This window comes from Ascaphus truei, chromosome 13, assembly GCF_040206685.1.
Source record: "Ascaphus truei isolate aAscTru1 chromosome 13, aAscTru1.hap1, whole genome shotgun sequence".
NCBI lineage: Eukaryota > Metazoa > Chordata > Amphibia > Anura > Ascaphidae > Ascaphus > Ascaphus truei.
In genome coordinates, this window is record NC_134495.1 from 40,675,426 (window position 1) to 40,700,521 (window position 25,096).

At 43.5% G+C, this 25,096-nt stretch overlaps 2 protein-coding genes across 4 annotated transcripts in view; both read right to left on the reverse strand.

Annotated features, from left to right (window-relative positions):
- Positions 1 to 25,096, reverse strand: part of LOC142464645 (uncharacterized) — a 755,558-nt gene that overhangs the window by 160,683 nt on the left and 569,779 nt on the right.
- ST3GAL4 (ST3 beta-galactoside alpha-2,3-sialyltransferase 4) overlaps positions 21,475 to 25,096 on the reverse strand; it is a 114,001-nt gene continuing 110,379 nt past the window's right edge. For all 3 annotated transcript variants that reach the window (XM_075569278.1, XM_075569277.1, XM_075569279.1), the window contains exon 11: positions 21,475 to 24,809. In XM_075569278.1, the coding sequence (XP_075425393.1) occupies positions 24,723 to 24,809 (87 nt within the window). In that variant the 3' untranslated portion in view covers positions 21,475 to 24,722. The remainder of the gene's footprint in view (positions 24,810 to 25,096) is intronic.

The following is a 25,096-nucleotide window of genomic DNA, read 5'->3' on the forward strand; positions in this document are numbered from 1 at the left end:
GGAGGGATACCGGGGGCAGAAAGGATAAACCAGAGAAGGGGGGTGGGGGGAGGCTACCCGTGGGGGGAGGCTACCCGAAAATATACAGGAAAGTGAAAAAGAAGCCAAGAAAGGAGCTTGGGGCTTAATAGGGAACCCCGGAGTCGAGGGAGTAGGCAAGGGTGAGGTAGATGACCTCGGCTATAAACAAGGATCTAAAAGAAGGTAGGAGACGGGAGACAAAAAGAAGTAGCAAGTAGGAGACAGGGGACAAGAGGGAACAAGTAAAGGACAGATAAAGGAGATACGTTAAGGGGGCAGCAGGATGCATAAAAGGCAACGTGGAGGAGGAGAAAGTTACCTAGTTAGGAAAGTTTTGTGGGTTCATAATTAGAGAGCAGGGCCAGAGGCAAAGAGGAGACACCTGCTCCAGTGTCCGCATGAGTCTATGGCTGGGTCTGAGGAGGTTGGTTCCACAAGACACCAGCAAAGTCCTTTGGGGGAAGGCGAGAGGACAAGGGGTGGGAGGAAAGAAGGAGGGGAGAAAAGCCACCGCATCAGACCTAATCCCAAAGGCACTGGACTTGGCATCGGGGCGGGAGGGACCTTAAGCTGATGACAAGTTGTATGTGTTTTATGTGTCCATGAATTCATGTTGTGTTTTTCCACTTTGGTCTTCCCTTTTGTGTCGTATCCCTCCCCACCCCACTTCAGTCGAGCGAAGATGGCGGTCAAGAAGTTGGAGTCACAGAGAAGGTTCAACACTGGAAGCCTCTACAATCATAAAAAAACAACGGCAGAAGTCTAACGGAAAGGTAACGGTATGGAATCAAGATGAGTAGGGAAATCAGATGCATACACTGCCGACACGCTTTATTGCGCATCGGCCAGATCCGCAAGCCGGGAGATTTCCCGGCTTGCTAGTGGCCGCCCCTCGGCGTGCCGCGCATCATAGACGCGCGGTCACGCGTCTTCGGGAGCCTGCACCCCCTGCACGCGCGTCCAGGGCTCCCCGAGGGAGCCCTGGTGTCCCGCGATCGCGGGACGGCGGCAGGGGGTTCCGGGGGACCCGGCGGACCCGGCAGCGGTAGGGAGAGCGCCCCGATCGGAGGGCGCTCTTCCGCTGCTTCGGCGCGCGCCCGTCACCCTCGGGCGCGCGCCAGGCTACTGCTGCGGCCAAGAACGGGCAAATGCTCGAATAAACTTGGCCGCAGCAGTATCGCACAACGTAAAAGGATTTAACAGCCCGGCTAAACGTAAATTGGCTTTAAGTGATTACAAGAGACACATAGACATTATCTTCCTTCAGGAGACTCATTTTTCCATAGACAGCTACCCCAGGTTCATGGATTAGGACTTTAAGTCTGTGTATATGGCTTCGGCTAGGGAAAAGAAGAGAGGAGTGGCGATAGTAATACATAATAGAGTTGCGTTCCAAATTGATAAGAAAATAATAGACAAGGAAGGGCGTTATATAATCCTCATAGGGTCCCTTCAGGGCCAGCCACTCACTCTGGCGTCAATATATGCTCCGTGTGAACAGGCGACGGAGTTCTTCTCCCTCTTTTTGGAAACTACACGACGAAGCAAAAGGAAATATGATAGTAGCAGGAGACCTCAATAGGACGCTTAATCCAGACTTAGATAGATGCACAGTGACTAACCTTTCCCAAAGACAGGACATACTAACCATCACCTATGAGACTGGCAATTGGTGGATATTTGGAGAGAACAATACCATGGAGTTAAGGATTTTACTTTTTGTATTGTATGTATAGTATGTCTTTATTTATATAGCGCCAAAAGTGTACTCAGCGCTTCACAAAGAATACAGTACAGGGAATTATAATTATACAATAAGTGCAGCAAAATCAGACAATAGGAAAGGAAATCCCTGCCCCGAAGAGCTTACAATCTAAGAGGTTTAATGGGAAACTCACAGAGACAGCAGGTGAGGGAGTAAGTGCTGTAGGTGGCAGTGCTTGGTCACAATGGGTGGTAGGAGTGACTGAGTGTGGGACATTAGCCATGAGGGCAGGCTATTGGGATGCTTGATTTGTGGGGTAAAATTTAAGGAAGGTCAGGGTTAAATGAAAAGGTTAACACCATTTACAGGGGAAGAGATGGCAGGGAGTCGTGGGTGAGATCAGGTGTGTATGTCTGGCTTTAGGCTTAGGGAAGATCCCCAATTGCAGGAAGGAGTAGATAGAGGGTGTGAATAGAGGATTTGTGTGGGTGTTTTTTATTGTGGGATAAAGAAGTTGTTGAGAGAGGTGTATAAATAATACTTTCTTCTCCCATCCACACAACCGATAGAGCAGGATAGATTACTTTCTTGTATCCAATAGAATGGTCCCAGTGGTCTCCCATACAGGGATCCACGACATTTTGTAGTCAGACCATGCACCGATAGAGCTGCGGTGCACCCTAAATTTGCTGGACAAGCCAGGTGCAAACTGGAGGCTTAATGAGCTTTTGCTGAAGATCCCAGTCATTGAAAGGGAAATAGGAGCTGGGCCTGTTGAAAGAGTTGTTAGAGTATACTTGCAACGCTTGGGAATGTCCGAGAGAGTAGTCGTGTCCGTGTGCCAGATTCAGGTTAACGTAGTAGAATGCGTAGCAGTGTTCACAGGGATACCAGAGAGCAGAGTAGTCCAGGACGAGCAGGGGTCAAAACCAGGGAGATCCAATAAATCACAGGAGCAGGATACAGGGAGTACACGGAGAGAGCAAAGCATAGGTCAGGTACACACAGGGAAACAGGAACTATGCAGAGCGGGGAAGAAGTGGACAGACAGGGATTATAAAGGAGGAGTTACCAATGGGAGACAGGGGAGGAGTAGAGAGAGAAGTGGGAGACGACAGGGATTGGACAGGGAGAGAAGAGGAGGAGACAGCAGGGGCAGCCAGGGGAAAGGCCTGTAAGGATTGGGAGGTGGAGACCTGGGAAACAGGACAAGAGGAACCTGTGCGCATGCCCTCTGTAAGGAGGAAGTGCGTGTTCACCGGTTGCAACACAGAGAGGGATCGCATGGAGCAAGGGAAGACCGCAGGGGGAGGACGGAGTTCAGAGAAAGGATCTTGCGCGCGACCTGAGACCGGGAGATGGCATGCAGTGGCAGAGCGGAGGAGGCAGGTGAGTCAGGGAGAGCCGTGGCGGAGCGTGTGCTCGTGTTTTCCGAGGATTGGGGGAGTGCACGCACCGGACGTGTCACCAGGCACGCGGAGCGCCGCGCTGTGCCACCATGCCAGGAGGAGGCAAAGGATCGGGTGACACAACAGGGGCAGGTAACGCTGTGACTGCGGAAGGAAGGGAACGGAGAGGATCAAAGCAGGGGCTCAGGGAACACATGGGTATACGGGACCTGCGGGGAACGCGCTGCGGCAAGGGGAGAGGGGTAGAAGGTAAGGGACCTGAGTGGGAAGGAATAACAGGAGATGGGAGAGAGGGACAAGGAATCTCCTGAGTCGTCACACCCAGAAACAAAACATTCCGTCAATGGTATTAAGTCTAGATGCTGAGAAAGCCTTTGATAGGATTGACTGGCCCTATCTGGAAGAGACGCTGAAAGTATTTGGCTTTGAGGGATGCCTCCTGGGGGCCATTCTGGCACTGTACGAAGGCCCGACGGCAAGGGTGTGACATCAGGGCTTCCCTTCAGAACAATTTCAAATCCGTAGTGATACGAGGCAGGGTTGCCCTTTGTCCCCGTTGATGTTTGCCCTTTGTGTAGAACCCCTGGCTGCACAGGTGTGATTAAGCCCCGATGTAGCAGGGATATCATTAAAGGAACCGTCACATAAAGTAGCGCTGTACGCGGATGACGTGATCCTAACGTTATCAAGACCGCTTATCTCTTCTGCCCAATGTTTTTGCAATACTAGGAAGATTTAATCAAATTTCAGGGTTCAAAATTAATCAGGCCAAATCAGAAGCCCTCAACATAAATTTACCAAAATCAGTAGAAAAATTGATGGAGTTAAACTTCAATTTTAAATGGCAAACCTCCGCGATCAAATATCTAGGGGTTAATATAACAAGGGACTACAAAACAATATATAAGGCTAATTATCCCAGGTTATTCAAAACTTTAGGAGAGGATCTCAGGAGATGGGCGGAGTACTGCATCTCTTGGATTGGGAGGATTCAAAGTGTGAAGATGAATCTGCTTCCAAGGGTGTTATACCTTTTCCAAGCCCTCCCAGTTCCCCTGCTAAAAGAAGACATCCTCTCTCTACAGTCAAGGATAATGAAGTTTATCTGGAATAAAAAAAGTCAGAGAATCAAGATAGATATCTTGAGGAGTCTTACCTACAGAGGAGGTTTAGGGCTACCTTGCTTGATGGCTTACTACAAAGCAGCACAATTAGGTCAAATTATACACTGGCACTCAGACCCGGGTCTCCGGAGATGGGTGGCACGAGAAAGGGAATGCTGTGCACCAGTAGAGCTGAACAACCTAATCTGGTTACCCCAAAAAAGCAGGTCTACAATAAATTTACAGCTGCAGGCCGTGTCCAGCTCCTTGGCAGTGTGGGAGGCTTCCAAATGTAGTTGTTCTCTCACTACTTAGAACTCCTTGATGACACCCCTAATGGGAAACCCAGACTTTGCTCCAGGCTTGAATAGCTCTAATTTTTCATGGTGGATTCAGTCGAGATACTTGCGACTGAAAGATCTGGAGGGTAAACAACATATCAAAACATTCGATCACATCAAAGCGGAAAAAGAAATGCCAAATGCGGAATTATTTAGGTACTTCCAGATCAGAGCATTTTATAATAAAGCCCCAATTCTGCCAGCCAGAACAAACTTTGAGCAGCTGTGTTGTAGAGGAACAGACACAATGGGACTAACTTCTAGGATGTGCAGGGAGGTGATCTGCCCTGAGACAGGAGACGAACCCAGATTTAGCTATATTAGACAATGGGAAGCAGACCTAGGGGATACCTTAGAGCAGGGGGGCGCAAACTTTTTTCCCTGCACCCCCCTGACGGCTGTCCCCTCGCTCCCGCGCCCCCCCCCAACCCCAACTTACCCGCTCCGGCGTAATGACGTCACGTTGCCATAGCAACGTGACGTCACATGACCTCGCAGCGTCATTTTGACGCCGCGTTGCCATGGCGCCGCAGGGAGGAAGCCGCCAGAGCCACGGTAAGTTAGGTTTACAGAGGCCCTGCAGCTCCCCCGGCACTTAATTTAAGTGCCTTCGGGAAGCGCGCGGGGCCTCTGTAAACCCCGCGCCCCCCATCGGCAGTGTCGCGCCCCCCCTGGGGGTCGCGCCCCACAGTTTGCGCACCGCTGCCTTAGAGGACGAGGACTGGGACAGGATCCTGCAGGCAGCAGCCAAGAGTTCAATCTGCACCACGTTAAAGGAGAACGCATATAAAGTCCTGATGCATTGGTACCATACCCCAATTAAATGATCTAAATTTGTCAGAGGTTATTCCCTGCTCTGTCACAAACAGTGCGGGGAAAGAGCTGAATTGCGTCACATGCTGTGGTCGTGCACGAAGGTGGTCCCGATCTGGGAAGAAATCAGAGAATGTTTGCAGAGGATGCTTGGCTTAGAAATCCCCCTGGACCCGTGGCTGTTCTTGTTGGGCAGACGGGTTCAGGGACTGTCGAACGCAACACATATATTGATGGCAGCATTGTGGAAACAAGCGGATTTACCAATTATCCCCAAAATCAGGAACAGGATTTGGCATGTGTGCCGGATGGAGCAACTGACGAGTTTGGTCAGCGACTCCGGCCCTAATTTTCTAAAGGTCTGGTCGCCTTGGTTGGCCCAGACAGACATCCTGGGGGTAGACGTCACCACAATTTTGCAGTAATACGAAGAAATGCGTTCTCCAGTAACCAGCAGGGTCCACGGCCACATAGTGACAATATAGTTAGGGAGACTGGTTCGAAGATGACACCACACTGATTAGAGCCGAGGACTTAACGAAATACACACAGCAGGAGGCCGAATTCAGGAGAAGAGCAGAGAGGACCTGCCGCCCACCCTGCCCACCCCCCTTTTTCCTCTTACCCCTCCGGTGCCATGACATCCCGTTTCCCTGTCAGTCCTGTCTGTCCTGTCAGTCATGTGAGTCTTATTGTTCTTTGTATTCTACACCATAGGGTGCATACGCTTTGGCTTACCATGTTTGTAATGTATAACCCAATAAAATCAAAGTAAAAAAAATAAAAAAGAAGAAATGAGGCTAGCTTTGTATAGCTTCTGCCGTGTTCTCTCTTCCCATTTGGTAAATGCTTCTTTCCTTTTTATGATTGATGTAAAACTAAGTGTAATGAGGGTTCTATTAACCTGATCAATGTATATATAAATCTAAAATTCAGATATGTGATAACTAGGTAATAATTATACAAGGAGGTTACTACACTTCTCTTCTTGTTGTGGATTTGAGTATATTATTGAACCTATATAATTACGCGTGGTTTACATAGTCATAGGAGCTAACTTGCTTATTTAGTTCCAATACTGTTTATATTGTATCAATTGACAATTATAATATGCTGATTCATTTAATTTAAGATTTATTTAATATAAGATTAACTTAATGTATTTTCTTTTCCCAATAGCCCCTCCATGTGTCTCAAAGCTATCTTTAGTTATAGACTGGCCAATATACATATTAAGGGACACATTTCTATTGGTTTTTGGTTGCTAGGCAACCCGATTTTGTGTATACAGCCGCGGCCCCTTTTATTCTCCAACATCACCGCATTTTTCCGGGATTTTTTTGCGAATGCCACGCACTTCACCACGTTCATGCCGCATTCTGACCGCATTCATGTTGCATTCACAGCCGTGGTTGATGCGCGGTTGATGCGCGGTTGATGCGCGGTTGATGCGTTTATTGAGAATAGTTCTGATTTAATTGGTTGCAATTCTTCGCGTGTCCGCCAGATGGCAGATATTCATGAATTGTATTGCGCATGCGCTTCAGTAATGTGTCGACTTGCAGGTGTTTCGTTTAATACCACAGTGGTCCATTGTAAATTGGCCTTGGGACTGAAGGAAGAGGTTACAATAATGTATCAATTTAGGCTTTTCATTTTAAAGAAAGACAAGCACCGTTTCTGTTCTGCTTATTGTCCAGAGTCCCATCGCCATGAGTGCACAACTGCAGCCCGTGTTCCAAAAACCCGACAGAACGTACGCTTATTTAATATGGGCCGCGATTAATGCAACAGATTATAAGATAGCAGCAGTAGTTCAAATTTATCAGTATTTTATCGAAAACTATTGACTTTTACAAATTTTCGCCAGATCCTCATGTGTGGAAGCGTGCAATAAGGAAAAAGTTATGTAGCGATCCATGTTTTTTTCGTATTGATCCCAAATTTATTGGAGGGTATTGGTGTGTATCACCGGGTTTTTCCTGTATCTATGATCATGCAGACGGCAAAAAGCGAAAGGTCGTGTTAAAACCAAGTAAGAAACGTCAGTCGCTTGCAAGCAATGCGCCAGCACCAGCACCGGCTTCCAAAAATGGTCCGACCGTCAGTGACAACCCTTGCTGTCTGTCCACACACGGATACCTGCAGCCTGAGCAGAAATTTCGCATACAGTTTCGAACAAGCTTGCATGTTCCTAAGCGATTTACAGCCTCATCAGCTGACTACAGGTGTAGTAGTCCCACTGTTACCTGTCAACGTGTGTGATCAAGAATACGGGACTGGTAGTGGTCCGGCGCCAGCTGATTGGGAAATTCTATGGTGAGTAATGTTGCCGTATTTTATTCTGTTTTTTTTATTGTGAAAATATCAATATCAGTGCGATTCAAAAGTCAAGCGATTCTCCTGTAAGCAATATCATTGGCTGAGCGGCTTCTACAGTAGATACTGCACAATTGGTGAAAAGCTAGGCGCATGCGCATTGGAAACTTCTTGAAACGCATATGCGTGTCATCACATCGACGGTAGGCGCATGCGCATGTGAACAGGAGACGCCCCCCGAGAAAATTATTGGTGGGACTGACTGTGGGAACTGCTTTAGGGGACTGACCATTAGAGTAAAACTTTTCCTTTTTTTTTCCCCTCAGAAAAGAAAACTTTGTCATCTCATGCGGAAAACGGCAAACGGAGGGATTCCGATAGATAATATCGCTTTGTGTAACAATGCCTGTACCGGAGTCTACAGTTTAGTGGCCGTTGTTATTGATTAGGATAGAATACCTGAAACAGTATGCTGATGTTTTCAGACCGTATACAATAATTTTTTATATACAGTATACTGTATAATAAACCCGAGAAAATAAAAAGTATGCATTTATTCTACATGTATTCCAGTACATATGTGTATTCTATACTCGTTCAGCATGTATTAGTATTAATACTCTTGTGATGTACAGTACTGAGCATGCCTACAGTATACAGTACAGTATGCCTGGACAGTACTTTACATTCTACAAACACTGTATTATTGTTACAGTATAAAAGGAGACAATGGAACAATTTAAAACAAATCAACATTTTCTTTTATTGGTGGAGTACTGTAAGTACAAAAACATTTATTTACAAATACTGTACAATGTAAAATCATTTTAAGTGCACAGCAATTCAAAACATCAACAGGTGTATGGTTTACTGCTAGTGAAAACATTTATGTGCAGAAAGTCTAAACATTTACAGTCAGTCAGTATGGTTTACAGTCACATGGCGTTATTAAAAAAAATTCTTAATTCATAAAATATACAAAACGCATCATCTCCTTTATTAAAGTACAGAAAGACAAAACATTTACAGTAGGATGGTGTACAGAACAGTCAGTCAGGCCTGCACAACTCCAGTCCTCGAGGGCCGCAAACAGTCCCGGTTTTCAGGATAACATTGAAAACCGGGCCTGTTTGCGGCCCTCAAGGACTGGAGTTGTGCAGGTCTTGTTTAAGCAAAAACATTTCTTTATTCATACAAATTAAAACACGCAACATCTCCTTTATTAAAGTACAGCAAGACAAAACATGTACAAAAACATTTACAAAAAATAAACAACAGTGGAACAGTCACACAAATGCGATACCCACCAGATTGTCCTTGTGGCTGTGGAAGTGCAGCTGCAGGTACTTCCTGCCCAACCGCACCAAGCGCGCCAAACGGAGCAATTTCAAAGTGCCGGATATTCATACACCAGGGACCGGCAACCCGCGGGTACCAGCTAGTGACTCCAAGGGGGACAGCAATCGCACCTGAGTGGGAAGGACCTCACCGAACCACCCAACGCGTTTCGAAAGTCTTGCTTTCTTCCTCAGGGGTAAACGTTATAAAAAAGTAGTCCCTGTATGTCCCGGTATATGTAGTCCCGTTTTAAAGGTACAGTGCACAATTGCAAACTCGGTCATGCGTAGATCGATGCGCTGGGGCTCTCAGCGTCACACACATAGATACATGAAAGAAAACCACACAAATTGACAGTGACAAAAAACAACAAACAGAAAACAATTAATTAATATTATACATAAAATATGCTCATGATACATACATGATTGCATGAACCAATTAGAGTTGTTGTAATTAGGTAACATATGACAATAGACAACTTTGACTAACTTCATTAGTCTAATATATGTGGCCACACATCATATGTGTTGAGAAGCATGTTGAGCAGAATGTAACCTGACTGTAACCTTAACAAGCTCAAAGTTTTTGGTATAATGAATGAATATTGTGTTAAATCAGTGTGAAATGTGCTACTTTGGGGATTCAATTTATACTTTCACATAATTATTTTAATTTGAATGATTTATACTTTTTTCAGATATGTGGCACCACCATGGGTACCAGGTTTGCTCCTAGTTATGCTAATTTATTCATGGGCAGCTGGGAAAATAAATTCATCTGGTCCAGCTGCCCCTTTGGAGCGGACCTGGTACTATGGCAGCGCTACATCGATGACATTTTCTTTATTTGGTCTGGCTCATTAGAAGAGCTGGACAGGTTTCAAATGTACATTAACAATAATCCATTTAATTTGAAATTTTCATTTGCTTCTAGCAATATATCGTTAGAATTTTTAGATTTAGTTATATATATTTGTAATAACACTATACATACTAAAACTCATTTAAAAAAGGTTCAGGCAAATAATTATCTACATGCCAGTAGCCATCACAACCCTGCGTGGATCGATAACATTCCCAAAGGTCAATTCATCAGACTCAAAAGAAACAGTTCCACAATAGAAGCATTTCAAACTCAAGCACAGGACCTCAAAAATAGATTTATTGACAGAAATTACCCATTAAACCATCTTGATAATATTATATCAGAGGTCGAAGCAATAGACAGATCAACACTGCTAGAGTATAAACCCAAATCTTCTAATATACATACACAAATACCATTCATAACACAATTTAACCAGATGGCACCAGGGATAAGGAAAACTATTCAAAAGTATTGGCCAATTCTGAGAAAAGATACTGATATATCAAAAATACTCCCTCTGAAACCAAAAATAATATTCACCAAGGCACCAAACATAGGCCAAAGGTTAGCTCCAAGCTGTCCTCTTAAACCTAATGGTCGATCAAATAATAATAAAAATACAAATAAAAATGTCATTAAAGGGTATTACACATGTAAAACATGCACAGCATGTAAATTCAGTTCCAAACAATTATCCTTCACCTCAACCCAAACTCTTAAAAAATATATCATCCAACAACACATTACATGTAACAGCACAAACATTATTTATCTCCTTGAATGTCCTTGTGGTCTGCAGTATGTGGGCATGACCACTAGACCGATTAAACGTCGGTTCTTTGAACATATTTACAACATCAAAAGAGGTCTTGATTCACACAGTGTATCGAGCCATTTTCTCCAGGTACATGGTAAAGATCCTAGAGGTCTAAAATGTGTAGCGATAGAGGCTGTCACAACTAACTGGCGTGGAGGGGATAGGGGTAGTGCGTTAGGAAAGAGAGAATCCTTCTGGATTTATGAATTACAAACATTAACTCCCTTTGGACTAAATATAGAATTCGACCTGAAGCCATTCCTTCTGGACAGATAAAACATCTATTGCCATGGACTGATGAGAAATATCCACATCTAACTAAATAGGTTATCTTTGATGGTTATTCCTAGGCCATATACTAGGCATCATGATAATATCTTTATTGGTACATTTCACCTATTGTCACTTATCACTTAATGATAAACATTCACACATATATGTATAAGTAGTCTATTTGATAGATAGCTATCACTTAATTATTATTTTTATGTAGTTATATACACGCGTCATAATAAATCATTCACACCCTTTATAGATATGTATTTATTTATTTACTACTTATTTTTATTTTCATTTTTAATCATAACATATTACATGTTCCATCATTATATGTCATATTTGGATAAATTTATACACGTTATTCACCTTATACACACTTGCACAATTATATATTTAATACATACTGTATGTAGCACATTTCACACTGATTTAACACAATATTCATTCATTATACCAATAACTTTGAGCTTGTTAAGGTTATAGTCAGGTTACATTCTGCTCAACATGCTTCTCAACACATATGCTGTGTGGCCACATATATTAGACTAATGAAGTTAGTCAAAGTTGTCTATTGTCATATGTTACCTAATTACAACAACTCAAATTGGTTCATGCAATCATGTATGTATCATGAGCATATTTTATGTATAATATTAATTAATTGTTTTCTGTTTGTTGTTGTTTGTTGTTTTTTGTCACTGTCAATTTGTGTGGTTTTCTTTCATGTATCTATGTGTGTGACGCTGAGAGCCCCAGCACATCGATCTGCGCATGACCGAGTTTGCAATGGTGCACTGTACCTTTAAATCGGGACTACATATACCGGGACATAAAGGGACTACTTTTTTATAACGTTTACCCCTGAGGAAGAAAGCAAGACTTTCGAAACGCGTAGGGTGGTTCGGTGAGGTCCTTCCCACTCAGGTGCGATTGCTGTCCCCCTTGGAGTCACTAGCTGGTACCTGCGGGCTGCCGGTCCCTGGTGTATGAATATCCGGCACTTTGAAATTGCTCCGTTTGGCGCGCTTGGCGCGGTTGGGCAGGAAGTACCTGCAGCTGCACTTCCACAGCCATCACCACGTGTCCACTACAGACGGAGGCGGACGCCGCGGGCTGGAGATACCTGGTTTCATCATACAGGTCATACAGGAGGCAACACGTCTGAGCCCAGGAGTCCATTACAGCAGCAGCTATCCAGATAAGAGGGGATACTCATTGAATTATCCACCGCCTGATACCTTCTTACTTTTGGTAAGCAGGTACCCCCACCTGAGTTGGAGCATCTTGCTAGAACCTCACATATGTTTTTTAATGTATTTTTATGCTTATTAATTATTTACTATATTAAATGTTTTTGTAATCTGTCACCTGTTGTTCTCAGCGTTTGTCTTATGTTGTATGTTTGTATATATGTTTAACAGTATTATACTAGTGTATGTTTTGATTTTTTTTCCTTACATGTCCACCCACCTCGTGTGGAGCACCTATACAGAAGGGCGAAATCCGTGATACTGGTTGTATAATTTTTTACACATTTATGATTCATTTATTTTTATTTCATTGTATTTAATATTACAGAGCAGAGCGCCACAGATATAACTTATTTTCCATTCTTTCACCTGACCGGGAGTCAGGGGTATATCACAGGCTGCTTGCCCACTGTGGGATATAGCGCTACCTATTTGTTTTCCACATGGTACAGTATACTGTAGTACTGTACTGTAGTATTGTAAGTACAGTATGATACAGGTAAGTATGGCACAGATTTTTTTATTTCATAGTAGTCAGAGTATACAGTAGTTCCAGTATAGACTAGTTTGACAGTACCAACTGCATACTGTAGTCCAATATGGAGTAGCTATACAGTACACAATGCCATGACATGCACCTAACTGCTCAATTTTTTTCTTTCCTGAGAGAGCAGCACCAGCCATCTGGTTACAAAGTATTTTACAATAGTCACAGTATACAGTAGTTTCAGCGTAGACTACTTTGACAGTACTACACAGCACACAATGCCATAATACAGTATGCACATACAGTAACTGCACTAATTTTTTGTTTTCTTGTATTTTCAGAAAAAAAGGATGGACTGGTAGAGAGGGGGGGTATCGTGTAAAGTCTGTGAACTGTTTGAACAGTTAAGTGTACAGTATCTAAACTGCAGTCATGATGTACACAAAACCTCTCCTCTCTCAATGAACTACTGTACTGTACACAGAATGAGGAAGAAGATACAGACGGAAAAAAATATTTAACTATACATATATATTATTATATATTATGTGACAGGGTCATTGACTCCGTGTATATGAATAGGAGATGGCAGTATGCATGCTATCCAGTAAACGAGGGGTTAACTCAGCTTGTCAAGCAGACCACAGGTGATTTGAGTTAGCTCCTTTACCTGCTTTAAAAACAGGAAGAGGAAATGCCTCTGGGGCGGCAGTCTCTCTCTGAGGCATAGAGGGAAGACAGAGGTGTGTTGAGACAGACACAAGCTGCTCAAAGCGATCCTGTCCCAAGAGGGAAGAATAAAGCTCCCAGGTAAGGAGCCAACTGCGTTTGCTGTACATTATTGGGCTGGAATAGGTTAGCTAGCCAGCCAGATAGTTAGCCTGCACTTTTGTTTAGCTAGTACCCCGACCGGGGTTAGGATTTTATTTTGTTTCAATTTTTAAAGGGACAGTGTACCCATTGTTTAGTTACCGTTTTTTGGACAAATAAACCCACCAGCATTATTTCACCGGAAAAGACGTGTTGTCTCCTCACTTACCACGGCCATCCTGCCACACGTGGTGTCAGAAGTGGGATGTCAACACCCTGTAAAAGGGGCGGAGCTACAGATTGCGACTGGTGGAATCTGTCCACGCGGTAGCTGCCACTATGGAGGATGTTGTGAAGGCCTTAGTACACAGCACCGCTGTCCAGCAAGAAGCTAACAAACAGGGACAGGACAGCACGGCTGCACAACGCGAGACGAACCGGAAACTTGCAGCCCAGCTTGACATTATTGCAGACACACAGAAGCAGCTGATTGAGCAGCTGGCCCAGATTAAAATGGGCTTGTCAAGTACAGCCCTGGCACGGCCCGTCCAGGCGAACGAGTACCTGCAGAAAATGACGCCGCACGATGACGTCGAGGGATACCTCAGGTCCTTTGAGCGAATCGCTTCCCGGGAAAGGTGGGCCCGCTCCAAATGGGCTGGGATTATCGCACCCTTTTAACTGGGGGAAGCCCAAAAAGCGTATTGTGACCTGGACGAAGAAGCCGCAGCAGACTATGACTGTCTGAAAAGCGAAATCCTTGCAAGGATTGGAGTGACTCCCGCAGTTTGTGTGCAGAGGTTCCATAAGTGGAAATACCAGGAACAGAAGCCGCCCAGATCCCAGTTATGGGATTTGATTCACCTAGCGTCCAAGTGGCTAAAACCAGAGGAACATAGCCCGGCATGGATCCTTGAGATGGTGGTGTTGGACCGCTTCATTCGAGCGTTACGCCAGGACCTTCAACAGTGGGTGGGGCAGGGAGATCCCCTCTCTTGTGATGCCATGGTAGGTGCAGTGGAGCAGTTTCTGGCTACCTGTGAACTGTCACGCCACACTCGCACAAACTACAACCCACGTCCCAACACGAACAGTAGAGGCCAGCGCTGGCACCAGGACCCACGACCGTTCGCACGATTTGAGCGGGTGGAAGAAAACCCGGATAGGGACAGAAACTCTAAATTTCAGAAAGGGTTTCAAGAACGAACTGGGCCAATTGTTTGTTTTGAGTGTGGGGAGACGGGGCATATTAAGGCTCACTGCCCACAGTTGTCTGAGCCAATGGAGTGTGCATATGGTTCTGTGAAGTCTGAATATTGTTGAGTGGTGGGTATGACCCACGAGAGAAAACGTACCCACAACTTCCTCACCACGGTGTTGTTAAATGGAAAACCAGTCTCCGCACTGGTAGACTCAGGGAGCAATATTAACTTGGTATCCGGGAAGTTGGTTAAGCCTCTCCGGTTACACCAGGGTGAGAAGTTGCGGGTATTATGTGTACATGGGTGTACGCTTCCGTACACCATGACTCTGATAAAAGTAAAAGTCGAGGGGCAAGTCATCGAAACTATGGTAGCAATTGTACCAAAGTTACCCCATTCCCTAGTGTTAGGCTGTAATTTCCCTGGTTTTGACACCCTGATCAGAGGACAGCTCACCTTAACCAATCCTACTCCAGATGAGCTTTTTCCGTTTACAGACGCCGAATTAGTCGCCGAGGTGTCTAAAACCCCTAAGTCAAAATGAGAACGTAGGAAGGAAAAAAAAGAGGTACACCCCCACCCCAGTTAGCACTGGTCACTACTCCTAACGGAGGGAGACCAGAGGGAGAAGAGTTGTCCGAGACAGGGCCTGTTGATGCTCAGGTGTCTGAGTTACCCGTGGAGGTAACCGACCAAACTCCAGATGAGAAAGGTTTCCCTAACTAACTTTCCCTAACTAACTTTGGTAGAGAACAGGCTAATGATCCCCAGTTGAAAAATGGGTTTAGCCAGATGGTAGAAGTTAATGGGGTCCCGGTAGAAGGAACCACAAAGGAATCCTATCCATATTTCTATATTAAGAATGATTTGTTATACCATGTGAGCCAAGAGGAGGGCCAAGAAATAGAAAAATTGTTAGTACCCAGTTCATTAGTGAGGAAGGTCCTAGAGCTAACGCACTCTCATTTGTTGGGGGGTCATCTGGGCGTAGAGAAGACGCAGCAAAGAATCCTAAAAAGATTTTACTGGCCAGGGATATATAATGCAGTAAAGAGATTCTGTGCCTCTTGTCCCGAGTGTCAGTTGACAGCCCCCCGACCAAGTTTGAGGGCCCCATTGATCCCTATGCCTATTATTGAGGTCCCATTTGAGAGGATTGCCATGGATATAGTGGGTCCCTTGGAGAAATCTGCCAAGGGTCATCAGTACATTCTGGTGATCCTAGACTATGCCACTCGATATCCAGAGGCACTACCTTTACGTAACACTTCCTCCAAAGCTATAGCTAAGGAATTGTTACAGGTATTCTCCCGACTCGGGATACCGAAAGAAATTTTGACAGATCAGGGTACCCCGTTTACATCTAAGCTTATGCGAGACTTATGTGTAGAGCTAAAAATACAGTCCCTAAGAACCTCTGTGTACCATCCGCAAACGGACGGACTGGTAGAACGATTTAATAAGACGTTGAAGATGATGTTGAGAAAGGTGGTCGCTAGTGATGGGAAGAACTGGGACACCTTGTTGCCTTATCTCTTGTTTGCTATCCGAGAGGTGCCACAGGCCTCTACAGGCTTTTCCCCAGTTGAACTCCTGTATGGGAGACGCCCAAGAGGGATTCTGGATAGCCTTAAAGAAGAGTGGGAGCAACAAGCTGTGCCAGGGAAAAATGTCGTCCAATTTGTGGAAGATTTGAAAGACCGTATTGTGCATATTACCCCCATAGTCAGACAGCATCTAGAAGAGGCACAGAGGGCCCAACGGAACCTTTACAACAGACAAGCTACGGTTCGCAACTTCCGACCAGGGGACCGAGTAACGGTCCTTGTTCCCACGGCCGAAAGCAAGCTGTTATCACATTGGCAGGGGCCATATGAGGTTCTAGAACAGGTTGGCGCGGTGAATTATAAAATTCGACAGCCAGACCGGAGGAAGGTAGAGCAAATCTATCACATAAATCTATTAAAATCCTGGAAGGATAGAGAGGTATGTCTGTCGGTAGTAGCTAACAAATCCGGGAAAGGGGAGGAACCACTTGTTCAAATATCGGCAGAACTTACGCCTGAACAACACAGAGAAGCTGTAGATTTGGTAAAAAGGAACAGAGATGTCTTTTCCAGCGTACCAGGGAAAACTAGGATGATTTCTCATGATATTGTCACCAAGCCAGGGGTAGTCATTAAGATAAGACCTTATAGAATCCCAGAAGCTAGAAGAGGGGCTATTCAGTCAGAAGTAAAGGAAATGCTAGATCTAGGCATAATTGAGGAGTCCCATAGTCAATGGTCCAGCCCTATTGTCTTGGTACCTAAGCCAGATGGGACAATACGGTTCTGTAACAACTTTATAAATGTAAATGAAGTCTCGAAGTTTGATGCCTATCTTATGCCACGGGTAGACGAGTTAATTGAGAAGTTGGCGAGGGCTCGTTTTCTAACCACTTTAGATCTTACAAAGGGTTATTGGCAAATCCCCTTAACAAGGTTAGCAAAAGAGAAAACGGCCTTCTCCACACCTGATGGTCTATTTCAGTATATTGTTTTACACTTTGGTCTTCATGGGGTGCCTGCAACCTTCCAAAGGTTGATGAATAAATTGTTACACCCACACTCGAACTACGCCTCAGCGTACTTAGACGATGTGGTAATTCATAGTCCAGATTTGGACTCACATCTAGAAAAGGTTGAGGCAGTGTTAAGAACCTTTCAGGAGGCGGGTCTTACAGCCAATCCAGCTAAATGTTCAGTCGGCCTAGCAGAGGCAAAGTATCTTGGCTATGTTGTGGGAAGGGGGACAGTAAAACCCAGCTCAATAAAGTTGAAGCCATTGAGAGTTGGCCCCGTCCCCTTAAAAAGAAACAGGTTAGGACGTTTCTAGGCATTGTAGGTTACTACAGGCGATTTATACCCCATTTTGCAACCCGGGCTGCACAGCTTTCAGATCTAGTAAAGGCAAAGGCACCTGATGTTGTAAAATGGAACAGTAATGCGGAGACCGCATTTGTAGACCTACGCACAACGCTCTGTAGTCACCCAGTCTTGGTAGCCCCGGATTTTACTAAGGAGTTTTTTCTACAAACAGACGCCTCCGAAGTAGGTCTCGGAGAAGTACTGTCCCAATTTGTAGGAGAAGAGGAACACCCGGTCCTCTATTTAAGTCGCAAATTGTGTCCCCGCGAACAAAGATATGCCACAGTGGAAAAAGAGTGTTTGGCCATAAAGTGGGCAACAGACACATTGAAATATTACCTTTTAGGCAGGTCTTTTACACTCGTAACAGATCACGCACCACTACAGTGGATGCACAGAAATAAAGAAAAGAACTCGAGAGTTACCCGTTGGTTCCTGTCGTTGCAACCTTTTAACTTTACGGTCCAACATCGGCCAGGCATACTGCACGGTAATGCTGATGCACTCTCTAGGGTGCACAGTCTCGGTGCACGGGCCGCTCTACTCGGTAACGTTACGCTGGGAAGGGGGATATGTGACAGGGTCATTGACTCCGTGTATGTGAATAGGAGATGGCAGTATGCATGCTATCCAGTAAACGAGGGGTTAACTCAGCTTGTCAAGCAGACCACAGGTGATTTGAGTTAGCTCCTTTACCTGCTTTAAAAACAGGAAGAGGAAATGCCTCTGGGGCGGCAGTCTCTCTCTGAGGCATAGAGGGAACACAGAGGTGTGTTGAGACAGACACAAGCTGCTCAAAGCGATCCTGTCCCAAGAGGGAAGAATAAAGCTCCCAGGAAAGAAGCCAACTGAGTTTGCTGTACATTATTGGGCTGGAATAGGTTAGCTAGCCAGCCAGATAGTTAGCCTGCACTTTTGTTTAGCTAGTACCCCGACCGGGGTTAGGATTTTATTTCGTTTCAATTTTTAAAGGGACAGTGTACCCATTGTTTAGTTACCGTTTTTTGGACAAATAAACCCACCAGCATTATTTCACCGGAAAAGACGTGTTGTCTCCTCACTTACCACGGCCATCCTGCCACAATTATTAATTCATATTATTATCAATGTGCATTATTCATGATTATCCACCGGCCCTCAATTTCCATCTGATAGAAGAACTTAATAAAGACTGCATTTTGTATTATTCATGATTATTTTTATATATATTTTTTTTGAGCCTGATAAAATAAAATAAATATTTATTTACATTCATGATAATCATAATCATTGACAACAACCCCCCCTCCACACCTACACCAAAGAAAAAGAAAGAATGACAAAAAGTGGTAATTTACTGCATCAACAGCATGAATCAATTAATGTTTTTTTTAACTCTCTATTCTCACAGTGCTGGGCAAATCAGATTAACATATCAAATTTGAGAAGGGATTTTCAAAAGCGTAACCGTAAATAAAGTCTCAAAGGGTTGGGTGGAGGATGGGTGAGTCATGCGCAGTAATAATCAACTACCTCCCATCCCAAAGAGGAATACACACAGGCGCAGCAGAGAAGTGACGCTCGGATAGGGACGGATTAAAAACACAATGGCAAACTTCAGAAACTGAATGACTCTGTAGAGGTATCTGTCGATAAGTGGTTCAAATCAATCCTTGAGCGAGCCTTGTGTGTGTACATGGACGAGGGGGGTACAGGGTACAGCAGCATGAAGGATTAGCTGAACTGCAATTCAAAGAAATGACATAATTTCAAAAGGCAGGTCATCATAATAATTTGATCCCTACACCCCCAAATACAGTACATAAAAAGCACACAAATCAACCATGTGCAGTCAAACGCACAGGGTCGCAGTCAAAATATACAGCACAGATTGAATATCGTAATATCAAGTTGGTCTTGGTTGGAGAAAATAAAAATAAAAAATGAGGAGAAAAAAAAATATATTTTTTTTTTGGTCACTCACTCTGGAACTTCGCAAGCAAGCAGTGGTGAATTTACAGGCGCATTCCAGCTATCAACCAGGAATGTGATTGAAACCAGAAAGACACACATTCAAAGGAATGGTGTGGGAGAGGTGTACTGCACTGTACTGTAGATAAGATAAGAAGTTGAAATACTGCAGTTCAGTAAATTATCCTGTGGGTGCGGGGCCGAGCGTGGGGAGAGCACTGTATATGACGAAATGTGATACCGTTATAGCACACGCCTATGCGTTTCAAAAATTTTCAAATGAGAAATACAGCCCTGCAAATGTATGTATAAATATGCAAATTTACAATTACTGCGCGCGCACACGCAGACTGTGTACTGACGTAGGTTGAACTGCTAAAATATTAGACTTCAAAAGCAATAGCTCGCGAACGCCCCATGAGTTTTCAGACAGTATTGCAGTATTGCAGACAGCGATAATAAAATGCTAATATTACGAGCACTAAAATAACGCAATTCACTCCAGACAAAAAAAAAAACGCATCTGCCCGCGATTATCAGAGCGCCGCGGATCCGGCCTCATTAGGATAAAGGTGGCTGCCACTGTATATGTATTGCTTCGGTCTAGGTTCCATCATCCTTTGAAAAAGTCAGTGGACTGACGAAACGCGTCAGGATAGCAGCGACGGCACTACGTCATCACGCTGGGACAGAACGTTTGTGGTGAACCTCTGTCCCTGCAGCAAGGAGCCCAGTGTTTTGTTTCCTGACGGTATTCAACCTGGATTGGAGGGACAAACTACGAAGGACTTCCACTGTTACCATCTTGTCGCATACCACAAGGTCTTACATCATAGACTGGCAGCTGGCAGCGTCGGATTCATCTTTGCTGTGCAGGAGACTCCTTGCTGATCCGTGGTGGTGATATTCATAATGTTCGCATTTCTATTCTGTTTGCGAGTGAGCTTGTTTCCCTCTCCTCAATTTTTAATATTAAAATTGTACGTTTTTACACTATGTGCTGCGCGCTTTCTCTCGTGTGTCTATATATATATATATATATATATATATATATACACGCAGTGTTCGACAAACCTATATATTTGCACGCCACGGGCGAGTGGATTTAACATTGTGGTGAGCTCCTATTGGCCCAAGCAGCACACGTGTGGTACTAGGTGGCGAGTAGATTTTATTGTTCGGCGAGTAGATTTTTTGGTGATTTGTCGACCACTGTATATACGTATATATATATGCATATATATATGGCAACCACCAAACCTCAAACAGAAATTAGTCAGCAGAAAACTTCACAACGATTTTAAAGACATGGATAATGGCACAAAGCCGTGCAGCAACAAACGCTGCAAACTCTGCAAACATATTTGCCAAGATCCCACAGCCAGTCACAACCATAGAACATTCCATGTTAAAGGATCATACAGCTGCACATGCAGGAATATAGTGTATATGATTCAATGCTACAAATGTGACCAAGGTTGCTACATTGGGGAAACCAGCCAAAAACTACAAGGCAGAATGAATATGCACGGACACTCCATACTCCATCACGAAGAAGGAAGCTACTGCTCACCTGTGGGACATCACTTCTCACAACCAGATCATTCCATAAATGATCTAAAAATCAAAATCCTCAATGGAATGTTTAAACGCACCCAAGAACGGAAAACATTTGAACTCAGAATGATAAGACTCTTTGACACCAAAACCAAAGAACTTAATGCGGACATGGGTTTTCTCACACCCTATCAAAATTGCTTGTAATTATCCTGCCTGCCTCTATTCTTATTCACACTTTCTCCTCCCCTGTATCCCTACCCCTCCCCACCTTTCTTTGACACCGTTCCCTGGCTTCAAACACATTTAACACCCTGCCTTATCTACAGTAAATATCTGCTGTTTTTTTCCCCCTCTCTCTACACTGTATTAGCCATTGAAACCTTTGTATACCAGTATTGCTCAACCTGAAGAAGAGAGGAGAACTCTCGAAAGCTTGTCCTATGACATAAATTGTTAGTCCAATAAAAAAGGTATCACCGAATACTGAAGAACTCATTTATTCTGCACTATCGCAACTGGACTAACACGGCTATTTTCTGCTTTATACATATATACATACATACACATAAATATATATAGTGGTTGGGAAGCAGATGGTCTCTGAAGCTGAACCATGTTTATTTCAGCTCTGGGGACCCTGTGATTCCTGAAATACTTATCTGGGAAGGTGTTGCTAGTTTCTTCCTGGTTCTTTGAAGCCCCGTATCATGTGATGGGAAACGTAGTAGCTTCCAATTGCCCAGCATAACACAGGAGATTTAAACACCATTTTGTTTCCTCTGGAGAGGATGCTACCGGTCGTATATTCTCCGCTAAGTATCACAGAAACTAGGAGGACCACGAAGATGAAGCCTCCAATCTCAACCCTAGTCTAATGAATCCGTCACCTAATCTAGCATTCTAACAAATATCCCAGCCCACTATCCATGACTAATAACCTTCAACTACGAAACCAGCAACATGGCCCAGGCTTATAGACAAATGAATAAAGTAGGCACAAAATGTTATTATTTTTAGAGACCATTTAATTCTTTTAAAATTCCAGTACTAGGTGAGTTTCAGAAATGAAATACATTGGACAGCTGCTACCCCAAATTATTTCTTCTGAGCCTCTCCTGCTTCACAGCACAAAGATTACTGTACTGGACAGATATGCCCTGTTTGCCCACTTTTTATGAACAGTTAAGATTGCAGCATACAGACATTAAGATAAGAACACAAATGGGTGGTGTGTATGGTTGCACATATTTAATTTGCCATAGTTTAAGAAAGAAGAAGCATATGGGAGGGGAGATGGATATGAGTCTTTCAAAGTTTATACCTGTAGCTCCCAGCTATAAATAATTATTGGTACAATAATAATTCTTATTATTATGAAAAACATTACCTTTCACTTCTAATGAAAGAAAACTGGATGGTTTCAAAATAAAGTGCCCCTCCATTTTACAGACCCTCCAACTTTCTGCCCTGAACTGGAATGAAGTAAAATGGCAGGTTTCAAAGGGGTCCATTTCAATACTCTTAAAAGCTCTTCTGCCGAATGCTGGAAGAAGCTTCTCTCTATCGCGCCTCTATACTGTACATCCAATATAACAGCTGAAGCCACAGATTTCTCAATCAAGCTTAACAACATAAAGTGCAGTAAAAGTTCTCTATCATTTTGTTGTCAAGAAACCACAATGTCCACGAAAGCTAATGCAAATTATTAGGAATTCGGTAACTAGGAGAGAGGTCTCACCATTTTTACCTCACATCCTCCTTTTAAGACTTATGAGCCGTTTTAAAGTTTCAAAATAAATATAAAAATTCTCTTTTCTCCCCCCCCCCCCCCTTTTTAAAAAAACTTTAAAAAAAAATAAGGTAAAGGGGGAGGAATTGGTATCTATTAGTCCATCTAAAAAGTGCCTGTGAGAGTCATTTTCACGTAGTGCTGAGGTGGTCCGGTCCATGTTTGCAGATGAAGCTTGAGATTTTGTCCACCCATCCCAGCTGCAGACGGAGAAGTCCCAAAATGCTTATGTACAGTACTCATAGATTTTAGATAGAAATGCAACTCCCAATATCTTCTTATACTGTAGTTCACAAAATAATAAAAGCAGTAGTGTTCATCATGACCTCGATTGCACCATGGTATAGGAAATTGGCCAAAATAGGCTTTTCTCTTATCCAGACGTAGAACAGCAAGGGAACAGCGCACAGAGGGAGTCAGGGTCAGGAATAATAATGAAAATATCTATTTATTGAGAAAACATCTTAAAAAGGAGGTATGGAGTACAATTTTGGGCACCACTCCTTAGAAAATACATTATTGAACTAGGGAGAGTGCAGAGAAGAGCCATCAAATTAATAAAGGTGATGTACAATCTAACTTATGAGGAGAGGCCAGCTAAATTAGATTTATTTACATTAGAATAGAGGCGTCTAAGAGGGGATATGATAATTATATACAAATATATTTGGGGACAATACAAGAAGCTTTCTATTCATCCCAAGGATAGTCAAAGGACTCCTTAAGGTTGGTGGAAATGGGATTTCACCAGCAACAAAGGAAAGGGTTCTCTACAGTAAGGGCAGTTACAATGTGGAATTCATTACCCATTGAAACTGTGATGACAGAGACAATAGATTTGTTCAAAAAAAGGTTGGACATCTTTTTAGATGGGAAAGGTATACAGGGAATATACCAAATAAGTATACATGGGAAGGATGTTGATCCAGAGAGTAATCTGATTGCCAATTCTTGGAGTCAGGAATGAATGTATTTTTCCCCTTATGAGATATCATTGGATGATATGACACTGGGGTTTTTTGTTTGCCTTCCTCTGGATCAATAATTAAGTATAGATATAGGATAAAGTGTCTGTTGTTTAAATTAGCATAGGTTGCACTTGATGGACGCATGTCTTTTTTCAACATCATCCACTATGTAACCATGTAACATGTATAACGCTCTCCTATGCGTGTCGTACCAGCCGGTACTTTATGAAGGAGTAAAAAACAGCTGCTACTTCAGTCCTTTTAAAATCCGTCTGTGTGTGACGTTTCACGCCAACAACGCCATGACATTTTTATTTTATTCCTTGATAAAGTATATAAACAGATTTTTTCCATTATTATTCCTGACCCTGGCTCCCTTTGGCTGTGCGCTGTTCCCTTGTTGGTCTACGTCTGGATTGTTACAAGCAGCCGGCACACCATTACTGGAGACTCAAGTAAGGGGGTGATTGATATGAAGAACCAAGGAAGGAGGTTGTGAGTACGAGTCTTCATTCAAGAATTGTGTAAGGGCATCCCCAATGAGGCACAGAGAGGTGGAATAACATTCGCCCACTTTTGCCTCCAAGGAACATCTTTCTTATTGTTGCGGACATATTCAAGACTCCTGACATCATATCATTTTTGAAGATCGCTGAAATGTCCGCCCCCTTCCCTACCGAGTCTCCACATTACTGCATTTTAAATATTTCTGATCCAGTACTTGAGCACCAAGTACCACCTCTTTTTTAAAACCAATTGTCTTTTATCCATCCCTTAAATCCTCAGAAGTATGTCAAGTTCTGAATGACTCGGTGCTGAAGAAGCTTCTTTATTGCTAGGGCTTCCATTGTGATGTTATGTTCTGTAACCTGTCAAATAAGCACAGCAAATAAGATATAAGTAAGCTATTAAAACATATGCATATAGTACAGACTTATAAATACTCTGCATGCTCCTGATTAGCTGAAGGATGCAATGGAGCGTTCAGCTCTGCTCAGTGATTCAATGGTGATCATTTAATATTTTCAGAATGTGAGTAATGAAGTATTTGATGCTCATCTTGTTCAGACGTCATGCTGAAGATGCCTGAAGAAGACGAAGGAAAACCTCCACTACATTTTAACCATTTCCATGGATATATTAAAGCAAACTGTGT